This window comes from Amblyomma mixtum, chromosome 2, assembly GCF_055824585.1.
Source record: "Amblyomma mixtum isolate Tamu chromosome 2, ASM5582458v1, whole genome shotgun sequence".
Taxonomy (NCBI): Eukaryota; Metazoa; Arthropoda; class Arachnida; order Ixodida; family Ixodidae; genus Amblyomma; species Amblyomma mixtum.
The window spans coordinates 264159841-264176766 of NC_143013.1; the positions used below are offsets into that span (position 1 = coordinate 264159841).

Sequence of the window (16926 nt, forward strand, 5' to 3'; positions counted from 1 at the left end):
TCAGCGCAGTTGTGTGTCCTTCTTGTTCTGGTCCTTTGTCTGCAAGCGCTGTTTTTTCTCAAGATGAATCCCAACCAACTCGCCCAGCAACACACCTTGCTTAAAAGGACTATGTGACAACTTGAAATCTGAGACATACTAACTAGCACAAAAAATGACATGGACAGAAGCCAACCAAGCAAACAGGATATACACTATACAAAAATTGAGCATATCAAAGTAGGCAGGACATGCACTGCATACCATTTTTTTTTTCATAGGTACCCTATGTAGTGCCTGCCTCTATTCCATCCATGTCTGTATTGAGTTAGCTAATAAGCCTCTAGTTTAATGCCACAACTGTAATAAAGCAACCACACAACAGACTCTTCTAGTGCTCAGGTCTCTGAAAGGTGCTAATTATCAATCCAATGTCAGCATTAGACACTCAGAAACATGTCTTGAAATGTGTTTGTACATAAGGTCGACTCCAATATGAAGCATCCAGCACAGCCAGCTGTTACAGCAAGAAATCTCTTACAACACAGAAGAGCCAATTTCCTTACCACTAAAGCAAGTTAAAGCTACAGCCCGCAAGTGATGAAACTGTCAAAAAAGTGTCGAAGCTCCACAGACACAGCCATTCTGCAGGACACAGTCACTCATGCATTTCACCAGTTTTGCGAAACACTTCTGTACACACTAAAACATTTTAAGCAATCAGTTTATGCATACTGCAAAATGGCAAAGCCCAACAAACTAACCTTAGCTGCGATCCCATTCCGTTCTTTCACAGCCGTCATGTAGCGGGTCATGACCTTGACCCCAACTCCATGATGAAGATGGCCCAGAGTCGGACTGAAGGTTTCTGAGGACATGGCCAGGGCTCGTATTTCCTGGTTAAAGACGGAAGGTGGAGGGGATACAAGGACAAAAAAACATGACAGCTTTATGAGTCAAAAATATGTTCAAAAGGACGCGTCCTGATCCAGTAACGTTCCATGTCATAATTGCATGAGCACCTGTGTCATCCCCTTTCTTCCTGTGTATGTCTCCCCTTCAAGCTGTTCACCCACTATACACTTGCAGGTGTATAAGCAAAAGTAAGAAGAGGTTATGGGTTCAAAATATAGCGAAACTAAACAACGCTCAATTGGTCTTCTGAAATATTTTGAAGGCAGTGATATATACAAAGGCCAAAATAAAACCAAAACAAAACAAAAAAATTCACTTTTGAGGACTCCTCACTGACATTTTTTTTTTTTCGAGCAGCAGCCGGTCACTAAGCCACGCATTATAAAATGATTTAACCTGAAGGCACAAAAGCTCAGAACACTCAGTGAACTCACCCTGTAGAATCGGGACTAAAAGAGCAAAATGGACAGAAGGTCAAAGATTGACTCGTAATGATAATGGCAGTAACATGACGCACATACACCCTGTTTTAACCACGAAGCAAATTTAACTCCCACCTAGACAGTCATTCATTGCAGGCGCTAAAATGGTAAAACCATGACATTCAACCAAAAGTAATTCATTCCATTTAGTCTCTTGGTAAATACAACAAATGAAAAGAGCACAGTAACAGTTCTTTCTAGCATAAGTTGATATCTACAAGATCCTATTTTTTGATGCAGTCCCTATCACAAGGTGTCAAATCCACACAGCATGGTGGGCATGATAGGCCAGTTCGCTAGCCAAGACTGCCGACAAGTGTTACAGTTTTCAAGCTGATAAAAGAAATGGTATCGTTGTGTTGAAAGAGAAATGTTCCCCTCTCTAAATTGACTCAGGGAATGCAAGCTCTTTATTTAGCCAGCGCCGTTACGCAGCATTCAAAGTTGACATCCTCTCAAGGTTCAAAGAAATCTACCTGTATTGCCCCTTTTTGTGTCCCAAAAGACAGTGCATGTCACTTTGTTTGCTGACGGCAATGTCCAGAACTTTTTCTGCAGTGAAGAATTCACATGCCAAAACAGCACCGACTGCCATTCTGAGTGCCCAGAAGTAGTGACAGCACATTTCAGCAATGGTAGCAATGCTATTCAGAAGAGTATCACCTATAGCCTTGTATTGGTTCAGTACAGGTATGGAAAGACCTGCATACAACACATTTTTTTTTTCTGTTGCTGTGTGCACGTTCACGGGACCCACCAAGCACAGACTGTGATAACACAATGCTGTTAACATTGTTCTTATTGCACTGGAGCTGATAGCCAGCAGCGCACAGAATTCTCTAGTTGTTATCTGCCAATTTGTGCAGATGAGCTGCTTGAGATAATCTTCCTTTTGCAGCATGACCACACTACTGCCCTTACACTGCCCCTGCACTGCCTCTGCACTGCCTCTGCACTGCCCCTGCACTGCCCATGCACTGCCCCTGCACTGCCCCTGCACTGTCTCTACACTGCCATCTGCCACATGGCAACAAAATTTACTAAACATTGGAGGACAGGTTTAAAGTTGACTATCATAACACCATCCGAGTGCGGCATCTAAGGTCAGCACAGTAAATCAGGATACACTACTTTGAAATAACCCTCAAAATAAGCATTGCAGGCAATGGAGAAATAGAAGGGCAAGCACTGCAATATATTAAACAAAGTAATAAAAAATAATATGACCTGGTCGTCTTTACAGGAAAGTACAAAAGTGAAGAAAAATAAGTGCACAAACACACATACTGTGGCATATTATGAGGCAGAACGAGATGTACCTGCAGCATAATATTGACGTAAGCATCTGGCTCCAGGGCAGATAAGTAGGGGTACAGGGACATCCCGCGATGTACTGGAAACACAAAGTCCCATTTTAACCCACAGGTGCACACTAATTCTCAAAATTCTCATTTTCGGCAGTTACAAAAAAAAAAGATTTCAACATCAACAATTAGAGAAGCAGTGTCGTAAATAACACACAACATTTCCAAATTTCCAAACAAAGTGAGCCCATGGCAACAAAGACAGCCACATCCTTCAATGAGAAGTGCAAAATGTGAGCCCGAAACCATGAGTCAGATGTTGCATCTCTAAGCATTCAAATTATGAAAACCTGCTGAGCTCAATTACTTACTGAAATCCCTGCACTACAAAGACATCAGCAAAAAATTGAATGATGATTATGCTTCTGGGCAATGAGATTTTTTGAGCACAGCAGCTGTGGTACTTGAACCGTAGGCAAACGTATACGGAACACGCAGTGGCAAACGAAGGCAGCTCTGGGTTTCGGCTTTGGGCAGCACGCACAGTGTGCCTCGTGTCGGGTGGAACAAGAGCACACACTTCTCTACTGTACACACTGCCACCATTCCCTCCTTCTCCGCTTTCCTCCTGGCACTCTCTTTGCTATCACCATCTTTCCTCCTCTGCTGTGCTCTGCATTTGTTCTCTTTTGTCCTCCAATGCACTCGTTTGCTCTGTTACACCAAGGCCGACTGCGACACTTAACACAGGAACGGGGACTAAGAGCTGCGCTCAAAAATTAAATGCAATATCACTCCAACCTCTTCTAGATCCTATCTTCATCCCATGGAGTATACTGGTTCAAGTGAGCAAATAAATCACAGCAAGCCTACAAGCAATATTTCCTTGTTTATACAATGGCTGGCTTGGCAATTGTAGCACAAAGAAGACCGAACCACTGGGCAAGAGGGCACCAGTGAAATGACCAAGCTTTTAAAATAATTATACATCCTAGGTGTTCAACTACTTATTTCATAAAATGCATTTGCCAGCCATACATAACATCTCAAGTGGAAGCATTGTAGCGTTTACACAGAGTCCCGACCATGGCCACCTATTTCATTTAAAGCACAGCTGAACACAAGAAAACTTACTAAAGAAATAAGGACAAGACTTTGAAGCAGCCAGACTGCTAGCACTAAGCAAACTACTATCACACTGCACTCAGGGCACCTTTTACCAATGCTACAATATGCAGAGTAAATTAAAAGACGCTAGAATTGTCCATGACACAACCACGGACAGCTCTAGCATCTTTTTTTTACCACCGAGGTAGGAGCGCACTGAAAATAAATCTGAAAAGCAGAGCCTGTTGGTGCCACACTGTCTGCATTTCTTTGTATCGCAACAGTACATCGCCAGCTTTCTGAATCTTATGAAGTACAGCCAAGCCCACTTATAACAATACTGGTTATAACAATATATTGGATATAACAATGGTCAGTCATGGCACCATCAGCTTTGCCATGTGTTCTATGGTAAAATAAACTGCTTATAGCAATGCTGTCAAGGCACATTATTGGTTATAACAATTAAATCTGGTAACTGAGTGTCAACCATTATAGAAAAAAAAGAAAGAAATGCTACAACCACACCAGCAAAACCATGCTTACAACACAAAAGCGCGCACATGTGGGGCCGACCAATGGACTAAGCTAGCACAGCAACGCCAAGAAAGCAAAAGAGGCAGGCGTCATCGCGTCAGGAGAGCTGCTGCATTGCTGCATTGGCTACGCGCGCCATGCGTACCCCCAATCAGTTGGTGCAGTGCACGTGCGTGCAGCCAGCACGGTTTTTCTCTTGTCAGCTGTCACTGCACCCTTGGTTCTGCATGCTTCTTGAATTTCCCATAAGAATCACTTCCGCAAAGACGGCTTGATTCGTGTGATGTGGAGGTGCGCGAAGCTCCCGGTGGCGCAGTGATGGCGGTGCTTTGGTCATTGGTGAACGGTGAACATTGTTTCGGTTCCCTGAAGTTCGAATTAACGAGCTTTTACAGGCATTAGAACAATACTGTCAATAAATGCTCTGAAGTTTGTCGTCTTTTCTTTTTTTCGGCACAACCCTGTTATAGCAATTATTGGTTATAACAATGGTATTTCCATGGCACTTGAATATTGTTATAAGTGGGCTTGACTGTACTCCTAATTTTGAACATTACAACATTCTCCAAAGCATTTCACACACGGTAACTTGGTACACATACAAAATGAAAGCACTAGGCTTAAAGACTACCCACAGTAGGAGTGGCTGAATAGAGATCTGACGTTCTTCACAAAGGCATCTTTCAACCGTGTCCTCCACATGGCTTCGCACTCTTGCACTTGTTTTCTCTGTGTGCCAAGACGAACAGCAGAAAGGCATGCAAAAAAAAATTGAGAGAGTAAGGCCCAGGGATGCTGAAATGCAATACATCTATGAAATCCGAGATGTTTGGTTAGGTTTCGTTTATGGGGGTTTAACGCCCCAATGCAACTAAGGCTATGAGGGACCTTGTAGTGAAAGGCTCCAGAAATTTCAACCACCTGGGGTTCTTTAACGTGCATTGATATCGCACAATACATGAGCCTCTATAGAATTTTGTCTCCATCGAAATTCAACCGCCACTGCCGGGATTGAACCCACGTCCTTCGGGTCAGCAGCCGAGCGCCACAACCACTGAGCCACCGCGGCGGCTTGAAATCTGAGATGTGACCATAACCTTGAAATTCAGGATAAACTACGCGTTGAATGCAGGCAAATGTAAAGAAGCAATGAAGGCATACAAGCAGTGTACAAGCAAAATTTGGATTTAAACTGCACTTATTGTGAAGCATAAGTGCATGAATTTTATGCTCCACACTGTTTATATAAAGCCTGCGGAAGCAAACGTCCCCAGGGTTTGGCTGGGCCACACATTTCAGTCATTACAAAATGACAGCGAGTGAAAAACAGCCAGCATTATGAATTAATATTTGTACCATAAGCTCGTAGTACTCACATCTGTGCTTCATAAACGATATTGTGTTACTTTTTTTTTCCAAAAGCTAGAAACTGCACTGAAACATTAGATGAATTTTTAAATTCATACGAGGAATCTGGCTGCGAGATGCATAAAGAAAACCTGAATCTGTCATGAAGCCAAAACATGCAACAGTGGAGCTGTTCAAAAGAAACCGGTCCCAAAAAGGGTTTCAAGCAACGAATTTATTCCAATGCATACGATGAGCCATAATTTAAAGTAGTAGTAAATTTTTAAACAAGGTTATAGCACACAATCTATTTTTGTCTAATACATTTGAATATCAAGGCACAGAAGGATGAGGACTAGGTCTAATAAAATTTTCCTTATTGCCATAAAACCACAAAGAAGAAATGCCACTGGCAACAACCTGAGGACGAGGCTACTAGGCTCAGGGCATTCTCAGACATTCCAGCATCAATTCAATGATAGCCTCTTGGGTTTCCCACATTATATTGGTGACACACAGAGACCTGATACTGTTGCCCGAGCAATGCGTGGGTTTCATTTCAATTCAGCCAGATGCAAGTGAGAGGCAAGCCAAATATGATGGCATTTGGACGTTTGGTTATCAATTCAAGGTCAACCTGTTCAGTTTGGCATGTTCGGTCAGCGACGAACTCTCAAAGATGCTGTGAATTTAAGCAGCAGCCGCACATTTAACTGCCTTTGTTATCAGTAATGCCTTAGTTAAACAGGGTGAGGTACCTAGCGAACGCTGTCTATTACAGCATCTTTGATGGCAACCTGGCATTTTTCTCATCCTCACACACGCAAAAGCACTGGGAAAGCAGAAAACTTGCATCTATGTTGCCCCTTTTCAGTTTTAAAATAAATGAATAAGCCCTACTACATGACCATATTGCACATTGCGCTAAGCATTATCAAAACTAGCGTTCCCTTCATGATGCTACTAACAAAGCTATCTCTCTCTATGTACTAGAATTTTTTCATGGCAGAACAGAAGTAGCCTCTCATAGAAGCTAGTTCTGTCCCTACGTGGATCTCTGGGAAAAATTACCAGTAAATCTACCGGGGGACCCTGATGACAATCCTAGCCTGCAAAGATAGCAAAGTCGCACCTTTCACAAAACTAAGAAGTGCTGCGCTCTCAGCAGTTGTCAAGGAAAACAAAAAGTAAGGAATGCATTCACCAACCATTAGGTTCACTTTCTCTGAAGGGTTTGTCAGCTTTGCGAGTGACTGCACTGTGACTTGGCCCTCTGTCTCCCAGCTCATCTGGAGGCGGGCACACTCCTGCAACTCCTCCGTCCCTGGCAGGTCACCCGGAGCTTGGTAAGGCCCGTGCTGGAGCAAAAAGTTTGCAAGTGAAATGTGCCAGCCCCTGCGTTCACTAAAAGACGTGCCCTCATTTTCTTGCAAATAGTGCAGAATGAGCTGCCTCCAATAAGACCGACAACACCAAAACAATGCTAATAAGAGGATGCACACTACTACCGTATTTTCCGGTGTATAAGACGCGGCTTTTTTTCGAAAATCTTGCTGGTGCGTCCTATACAAGGGTGCGTCTTATATGTGAATTTTTCATCTTTTTTTTGCGAGTTCATCGATTACTCCGGTTCATGCTCAAGCTTTTTTCACCTAAAAAATATCACTCCCAATAACGCGGTTGTAACACGGTTAATACTTCTATACCGGGACCGCCGTGCGCGACATTCTAGGTGATCTTTATCATGAAACGGCGGGGATGACGACTTCCGGGATCACAAACGCGCGGCTGTTTCGGAGGCCCCAAGCAAAAGTAATGAGAAGCCCCAAAAGATGGTGACAATCGCGCTTCTCGCCATTGTCAAGACAAGCCGGCGTTCTTTTTTAGTCACCCTTTGCAACTTTTTTTGCTCCGTGTACGTAGTGCATGTTTCAGCCGAGTTGCTTCCAGAAATGGGTGAACCTTTTGATAGCGCATCTGAAGATGAAGACTTCGAAGGTTTCAAGTAGAAATAAAATGTTATGGACATATGGGAAGCTGTATCGATTTTCTTTCTTTTTTGCTAAAACGTGGACGGGTATGGCGTGAGTTTTGCCTTTTTCGATCACTTAGCGTTGCTTAAGAATTGCTCACAGGTACGGTGCATTTCGCGATAGTCGCGCAAGCGTGTTTAATTAAGCCTCACTAGCCTAACTGGGTAAACTGGGGTGCGTCTTATACACGGGTGCGTCTTATATACAAACTTTTTCAGTGACAGCTTGCATATATGGCAGGTGCGTCTTATACACCAGAAAATACGGTAATTAATCCTAGCTTAAAGGGAGACAAAGAAGGATTTCTAAAAAGGAAAAGAAACCAGATATTAGCCAGCGTGTAGAGACCACTGACATGGGATCTGACGTCCAGAGACTGCCCATGGGCTACAATGCGTGCCTGTAGTGGAATTAATTTTCACCACTTGGAGTTCTTTGACATGCACTGACATCATTTATAGGCGGGTTTCAAATTTCGCTCACACCCAAATGCACCCATCCAGCCAGGATTCAACCCCACAATCTTGGGCTCAGCAGCCAAACATCAGTCACTGCACCATCACTGTAGCTGGCTTAAAGGGAAAGAAAGATGGAAGAAAAAAATGGTAAAAAATAGCTGAAAAAAAAAAAGACCAAAAAATAACTGGTGATGGAATTAGAGTACAGACATTTCAAGCAGGACAGCAATCAGTTTTAAGTTAGTTTAATGTCCAATGCCGTGCATAACGGCAGAGAGGAAGTTCAATGCATGGCACTGCTGCTGAGGGAAAGGCAAGGGACCTAATATACATTTCACTGTTGGCGGCATTTGTGAAAATGTCCAACAATGCCAACAAAACATGCTACACAAACTTTCGATGCTGGAAGAAAAAGTGTAAAAAGACGACGAACACAGAGCAAACTACTGAATGTTTATTACATTATCACTCTAGTTCAGTAATTCAACAGAAGGTATTAATTAAACTGTCTGGCTTGTTTGGCCTACAGTTTTAAATATTTCTTTCATTCCTGTACACCCTCAGTCATTTCTATACCATAGAAAATAAACTACGCTTACCTCCGTTTTCTGTGACTTGAGGCGCCGCAAGAGCTTGCAGTTGTAAGCTGCTGGGAATGAGACTGGTGCTGGTTCAAAGTCAGGGATCACCTTGTGAATGGCCTGTAAAAAAGAAAACAATGGTTTCTGTGTTGCAAAAAAATCCAGTCACAGGAACTCATTTTGGGCAATACAGTTTATTTCTACTACAGGGATGCTGGGACAAAATGAATTTGACCTAAACAGATTTATAACCGTGCCGTAATGACAAAAAACTTGGGAGACTTCTTATCGAGATTCTTAAAAAAGAAAATGCAACAACCTTTAGGCTGCTTGCTAAGGTGTTCACACTGATCGCCTAATGTTCTTCCCGAGATTTTCTCACCAAAACTACATTTGAAACCAGTTTCATTGCCATCATACGATATACATGAGTCATTACCTTCTAGAATGTTCTAGTACCTTCCATTACACTAATCCCACCAGCTAATCCACCATAATCCATCACTAATCCACCACTAATCCACTTCAATCCATTTTCTGGGGGTGGGTCTACTTCCAAAATTTCAGGGGTCCTTTGGAATTTTGGGGGGGTGGGCCAACTTCCAAATTTTGGAGGTCCATAACCCAGCAGCCAGGTTGCCACCTGTCATGGTGGGCAGATTGTGATGACATCACAAAGCCATGTGACCTCTGTCGACCAATCAGGGAATTTCATTACAAAAAAAAAAGAACGGAAACCACATGATGACAGCTAAAAGGCCACCTTCACAGAAAACAAATTTTTATAAGCTAGAACAGACAAGAAAAAATTAAGAGCAGGTATCACCACCACTGGGCTTTTTCACACGCAAACTGCGATAGCATGTTTTTACGCAGATCTCCGAAGCTAGGCTGCAGTGCCATTCATTTCTAAACAGTGATAACAGACCTTTTCATTATTGACGTCGCTAGTTCAAATCCACTGGTAGGAAAAAAAAATGCTCCACTTTTCATATCAAACTTTCCTGCCAATAAATGCCGAACAAACATCAGCACAGCCACAAACAACCGAACAGTCGATTTTTACCGAGAACAAAAATTGGGTGCAGTTGCCTTCATGCCCATTAGCCTGGTGGACTGTGTACAGCGACTGTGAACAAACGATTGCCCGCAAACGGTCAAGAGAAGATGGTAGAATTTTGTGCCTGTAACCGTTTGACAACCATAAAGACACGAAGAAAGCCTTCAGATTCACACCAAATTTAAAAAAATTTCAATACAAACGCACTAGAGGCTCACTCCAACCCACACAGTTGCCAGCACGAATCATCACAACAAAATGTGGCTAGCAAGTCCACCTCGACGGAAATGTTAACCAACCTCAAGAACTCTGTTAGGCACACTCATACACATCACATTGGCTAAGAAAAAGATTCTAGAACAGACAATGAAAATAAGTTACCTCAAGCACACGTTCCCGCTGTTTTCCAACAAATTTGCAATCTGTGAACAGCTGCTGAGGAGAAATGCCCTGGGGAAAGCAAGAACATACAAAGATTAAGTCACAAAGCAAAACAATGCTAAACGCTTACACACCAGAACAGAGCCTCGGACTCCTGCGCACTGACAATATACTTGAACACAACGCATCCATGCACTTCAGGAAATTTCAAATTGAAGCGCAAAAACAAACACAAATAGGAAAAAAAACCTGAACAGTCCTAAAAAAAAACAGTTCTTGAACCATTCCTTCAAAAAACCTCAAGAACTCCTTAAAAATGTGTTTACAACCCACCACTGTTGATGAAAGCACAGGCAGCATTGAGTGCCACATAACAGCTGTCACTAACCAGTTGTACCCTTCAGACACTATGCACACAACTGTGCAAATGACACCATTTGCTATGCACCCATTAGTTATGTACACAATTATACACCTAGCAAACTTACAGCTCCTTCTTAGGATTGTACTACATCCAACAATGACTTCTTTGTTTCCAGCAAAATTAGCACCCTTGATTCCCAAATAGGGTGCTTTTTATGCCAACCAGTGAATACAATAATTAATATTTCTCATAACAGTGAGACAGATATCTTCATCAGCAATAATATGTCTTTTTTTTCCAGGGTTTCTACCACAGTGTGAATCTTTGAAAAAAAAAAGTTGATAATCTACAATCTCTTCATTCCTCCATTTCACTCCCACGAAAAAGCAAAATACTACATTCTTGTGCTCAGTAACCAAACCCTATAGCTACTGAGCCAACAAAACATTTTTTTTTTTTCAGTGGACAAACAAAAGCCGCCTTCATATATCATGAGCAGATGTCAACAGTCTGAAATGCCAAAGAAAGGCGGTTCGCCGTGCTTAATTCTTTCTGAACCATTTACAAATACTTTAGAAAAAAAAAAGTAGTATTTAAAAACTGATAAACACATGTTCAGAACCAGTGGTGGCTAGTGAAACCAAAAATTATGCCAAATAGCTGACAGCTCTGCGCACGCACGCACGCGCACACACACACACAGTCATCAGCAGCCTAACTCTGTCCACTGTGGCACAAAGGCCTCTTTCAGTGACTTCCAATTGGGCATGTCCTGCGCCAGGTACAGCCTTATTTCTGTGAACTTCCTAATCTTACCCTTACCTGCCGTGGTGGCTCAGTGGTCAGGGAACTCAGTTACTGAGACAGAGTTCCCTGGTTCGAACCCAACCGTGGCGGCAGCGTTTCGATGGAGGTGAAACGTAAAAGGCGCCCATGTGCTGTGTGATGTCAGTGCATGTTAAAGAACCCCAGGTGGTAGAACTTATTCCGGAGCCCCCAAACTCTGGCACCTCTTTCTTCCTTTCTTCTTTCACTCCCTCATTTATCCCTTCCCTTAAGGTGCGTTTCAGGTGTCCACCGAGATGCGAGACAGATACTCCGCCATTTCCTTTCTCAGAAACTAATTTTCAATTTTTTTTCCTAATCTTATCCACCCACCCGGCTCTCTGCAGCCACCTGCTAGGTCTGCCTTCTTCTGAAACACGTTCCATCACCCTAAGGGACCATCGGTTATCTTCCCTTTGTATTACATGCATTGCCCATGCCCATTTCATCTCAATTTCAGCTAGAATATCATTAACTCAATTAACTCAATTTTTTTTCCCTAACCAATTCAGCTCTCTTCCCGTCTCTTAACAGTATACCTATCATTTTCCGTCCCATAGCTCACTGAGTTGTCCTCAGCTTAATTTCAAAGTTTCTAAATATTGGCAAGATACAACGACTATTACGTACTTTCCTCTTGAGGGATACTTTTAAGCTGCTATTCATGAACAGCAACACAAACACGTAGTTGGCTAGAACGAAAGTTGCGAATGTTATCTCACATGCTCTTCCATTTCCTGCAAGACCTTCTCGGCAATTTCACGTGAGAAGTTGGCCTGTAGTGTGTGGCACTCCAGCAAAGCTGCAAACGTGGCAGCGTTTGGCTTGATGTGGTCATGGTCCATGGTGCGAATTACTTCCTGTACACGTGACAGCTTTCCCTGCATGCCAGAAGTAGTACAGTATACGTCACAAAAAAGAAAAGACGCAGGACAAATGAGGAATAAATAAAACGTGTAAAATAGTTCCACAATTAAAAACTTAACAACCACTGCAAAGAACCTCCCTGGCGTACAAAGCAAAGTTAATTCGAAAGAAGCTACAACAAAAGAAAGACTAGTACCAAACATATGGGACTCAGTACTCAACTCCTTTACTACCTTTATGCCATATAGCGCACATCCGTGGTTTTTAAAGCTACAAAAATAGAGGCTGAGTACTAATGAGGCTGAATCATTAGTACTCTGTCTTTTCTATGCTATCTAGAAGAGTGTGGTGAGGGGCTAGTTGGTACGACATTATGAGAACAAATAATAACTGCCCAAAAAGGACGGGGCAAGAGAAAGAGAACCACAAATAGTTTAGTCTGCGTTAGTTGTTTGTCTGCGTTTGTCCCGTGTGGTTCGCTTTCTCTTGTCCCGTCCTTTTTGCGCAGTTACTATTCGTTCTCATAATTTTTTGTGCTATGCAGTAATTGCAGTGTAAAGTATTCTTACTGCTGACTAGTAAGAAGAAAAGAGGGGTCACATGTCACACAATACAAGTTGCAAAAAAAAGAAAAAAAGCTTTCATTGCTGCAACAGTCGGACAGCACACAAGACGCAAAGCAGTTCGTGATGTACGTGCATGCTCACCTTGGCTGCATAACCGCTGATGAGGCGATTGTAGATTCCAACATCAACTACAGTGATGCCTTTCTTCTGCTCCCTGGTCCTCTGCCGGTGAAAGTGCAGTGCGGAAAAGGCCTGATCCAGCTGAAAAGCAAATAGACAAACGTCGACGTGTAGCACACACAAAGCAAGATTATACGGAAGGTGCAGAGAAGAACAAAACTGAATCACTTCGGTGTGGTACACAGTGCTCCGCTTTTAAATAAAATAATTAAAAAAATAAGGCTTGCCCATATGTACAAAAAATAATTTCCGAAACATGCACACTGTGCCACAAAATGATCATTATATTTTGAGTGCCAAGAAAATTTGAGCCCAAACAACATAAGGCAATGGTAAGTAATAAACAACCCATGAAAACATTTACCACAACACATAAAACCATAAAAGCCTTAGAGGTGCCATAATGCACACTTTAAGCACCAAATTTAATGAAAGGCAAAGCAAACATCGCTGTGAAACTTAAAATCTATTCATTCCCAAGGCTTTAAAATCCATGCCTTACAAAAAAAAAAAAATATTTATGTACCTCCATACAACCAGCAGCTCGCAAACTGGAAAACTGATATATTAGACACTTGAGCAAAGCAGGAATCAAGCTGCAAGAGCTGCAAATATACTGTACAGCAATGCTAACTTTGTGTAGGTTAAGATAGCGCTATGCTACACATGCAGTATTACTGAAAAACTACTGAAAAACAATTGCCCATATAATGACTAATTTTTATAGCAATAACCTCCCCTCAGCAGCAGACCAGTATTTTTTGTCTGTTATCTTGTTTCCACATCACATATAAAACAACTGCAAAGGCTAGCAATTCTTTTTTTTTTAACATAACAGCGTCATTTTGACATCTGTTGCTATCATTAATTTATTCTTTTGTTGAAAAACTAATTTGCTAGGACTTTTGACAATTTTACAGAGTCCCTGCAATCGGACATTTCTGTGCTGCCTCAGAGCCTCATAAATAAATAAAAAGCAAGCACGGCAAACAAGTAATGAAGGTGGGAACTAATCATTAATTAATGACAGTAATGATGCTCACCAGGTTTGCATGCACGCACACTTCCACAAAAGCCCGCAGACTCATCCGCAGCTGCATTTCCTGTGCCAGCTTTTCCAAGTCTGCTTTCTTCACCTTCGCTACCTTGTCCTGCTGAGAAGCGTTGAGCCGTAGAGTATCAGGCGGTGCTTTCTTCTTAGAGGGCGCCGGTAAAATGACAGACTCTGTGGCAGCGCACTCATCCAGCGGTTCATGCCGGTCATCCTCCATCAGCTCACTGTCGAAGTGCACTGCCTCAGCCGCATCAGCAGAGAAGGGCAGCACGGATGATGGAAAACATATGTCAGCCGGGATTTCCAGCAGATCTTCTTCCTCTTTACATAAAGGCACTGACAACTGCTTCAGGTCTGATGCCATGGGTTCATCCACAGTTCCAGCGACTTGACTCTGCATGAACAGTTTCATTACATGAACACTGCAGTTGTCAGTCTAGTTGATAATGTGCTATGTAGAGTAACTCATAAGCTTGCAACCTCAAGGAAGTAATGGTGTGTGTAGTGTATGTCACTCATCCACTCTATGTACAGGGTCAGTCACATTTAGAGGGAACACGGCTCCGCGTGGCCACGCACCCACGAAATGCCATAGCATCTAACCCGTTCATGAATCAATACACAGTGGCGCATGAGAAGGGAAACCTCGGCGTGGTGCTTCGTGTCATCTGCCCCTTTGCAGGAGTTTGTTACTGGCTTGGTTCCAATGGTGCTCTGCGTGTGTACAGCCATGTGGAGCCATGTTCACGCTTAGTGTGACTGACCCTGTGCCATCTCAGGACGACAGGCACATCTGTGGAAGCATATGCCAACTGCTTATTTTTGGTGTCCTGTGAAGCAGCCTGAAGATACTGCAAACCATGGCTTATACTTTAAAAACACATCATCAAGGATGAATCCCTCGTAATGTAAGATTAGGACAAAATGGAGCAGGCACTAAAAGCACTCAAATTAAAATGAGCTAGGAAAATAAATGTTATATGCTTTACTAATGAAAGCAACTGGATCAATTTATGAAGCAGTTAGCACGAACTGCTTTCTCAGAAAACAGCACAGAAAATAGTCTCCATAGAAAGGAGTAAATGAAGAGAATACGAAATTTAAATGCATGATCATGTGGAGTTGTACGTAATATCTGCATTCTTAATAGGTAAAAAAAATATGACATGCAAGGGAGTTTTACTGGAAAGCACTACTTTGAAAACCATTTACAATGCGCATTATGCTTTACACTTCTTCACATTAAAAATTTAGAGAGTGCTTAATGGCGCTACAAATCTCGACACACTAATAAAATTCTCTATGCAACTTTATTGTAAGAAAACACAAGCAATGCACTTACACAACGGCCCTCACTGTGCACTTCGGCGTTGCATGCACATTTTTCACAAGTGACAGTGCAGCCAGCACAGCTGCTGGGTAGTGATATTACGTTACATGTCGACGGAATAGTCAGTATGATTTCCCTCCTATGATATGAATTTCCGTTTGGTGGCTGGCCAATTCCTTCCAGTTTCATTTTGTGGGCTTCAAGTACTGAAATAAATAAAAACGTTCAAATTTGGTGAGGTATATGAATGCTCTGCGACATTCCGGCCACATTTCAGCTGCTGACAAAAACACGCAATGCATTACATAGTTGCAGTGTACCACTAAGCTAACAATACGCCATCACAAGTGAAGAAAGAAAGGAAGTGACAAACGAAAACGTACTTATATTAACTTGTGCTCAAAAATCTCACGGCGCAACGCGCGACAATGAAGCATTTTTATTCGATTTTTTGCGCACAAGTGTTGAGGCCCATGCCGGCGAAAAGTGATGCAAAGCAACGCATACGCACGTAACACGACAATGGTATCAGCATACCTTTCATCAGCTCCTTGTACTGCGTTTTTCTCTGCTTCCCAACTTTCGTTTTCCTCGTTTTTGGCTTCAGTGACGGTTCTGCACTCGTTGCGTAACACATCGCTTGGCTCGTTTCTGCAGCAGCGGCAGCAAGGTGACATGAGTAAATAAGCACTTAATACAATAGATTCCTAGATTTAATCATCGCAGAGCATATCAAAACCATGTGATCAGACTCTGGAGACATCCAGAACTGTCTATTTTCAGCCTGAATGCTAATGAAACAACTTACCATTCGTGCCGCGATGTTCCACAAGAGTCCGCGCGGTTGCTTCACAGCGGGCGCTACCCTGCGCGTTATTGCCAGAACGAAGTGTCCAAAGAAGTCTCCGCACCGAACGCAGATGGTCACAAGCCTGCGAGCACTGTCTAAGAGCTGAGTTATACATTACAAATGGGGTTCACGAGCTGTTGCTAACAGCACATTTTAGTAACTACAAGGGCGCAGCCATGTTTAAACTAGTGGAGATGTCGATGGGGCTGTCCTATTAGCTTAGAGCATATACGCGACAAGTTCAGACATGATTCAGAACGCGAACTCCGGAAAGCGGACGTCCCAACTCTGTGCTCATGCACTAAGTCATGGATACAGTGTTCTAGAAGGGGGATGGATACAGTGTTCATGGATACAGTCATGGATACAGTGTTCTAGTACCCCCTTCTAGAACACTGTAGTCATGGAGGAAGGAAAAAGAGTATTTTCCTTCCTCCATGACTTCCTCCATGCACTAAGTAGACAGTGAGCGGGTTGAGCTAAAGCTCTTGCAGTCGTACCAACCGGGCATCATGTTCTTTATACAGCTAGATAGAAGCAGAAGAAGAAGACCACGGCACACTGGTGGGACAGAGGAGTATGTCAACATAGCAGGTATTCATAGATTTACAGCAATAAGGGGCCGCAATGACAGCTTCTAATTGATAATTCGCATATTTACAGGTTGACTCATGAGCCGTAACGGAACAACATGACCTCCGGTTAC

At 42.7% G+C, this 16926-nt stretch overlaps 1 protein-coding gene across 1 annotated transcript in view; it reads right to left on the reverse strand.

Annotated features, from left to right (window-relative positions):
• PolrMT (mitochondrial RNA polymerase) overlaps window positions 1–16422 on the reverse strand; it is a 45360-nt gene extending 28938 nt beyond the window's left edge. The window contains exons 1-12 of the mRNA XM_089573820.1: window positions 16179–16422; window positions 15908–16021; window positions 15383–15576; window positions 14030–14434; window positions 12948–13067; window positions 12096–12254; window positions 10185–10253; window positions 8762–8863; window positions 6880–7029; window positions 4960–5053; window positions 2696–2769; window positions 744–875 (exon numbers count right to left, since the gene is read on the reverse strand). Coding sequence (XP_089429946.1) covers window positions 744–875; window positions 2696–2769; window positions 4960–5053; window positions 6880–7029; window positions 8762–8863; window positions 10185–10253; window positions 12096–12254; window positions 12948–13067; window positions 14030–14434; window positions 15383–15576; window positions 15908–16021; window positions 16179–16335 — 1770 coding nt within the window. The 5' untranslated portion in view covers window positions 16336–16422. The remainder of the gene's footprint in view (window positions 1–743; window positions 876–2695; window positions 2770–4959; window positions 5054–6879; window positions 7030–8761; window positions 8864–10184; window positions 10254–12095; window positions 12255–12947; window positions 13068–14029; window positions 14435–15382; window positions 15577–15907; window positions 16022–16178) is intronic.
• Between the last annotated feature and the right edge of the window lie 504 nt (window positions 16423–16926).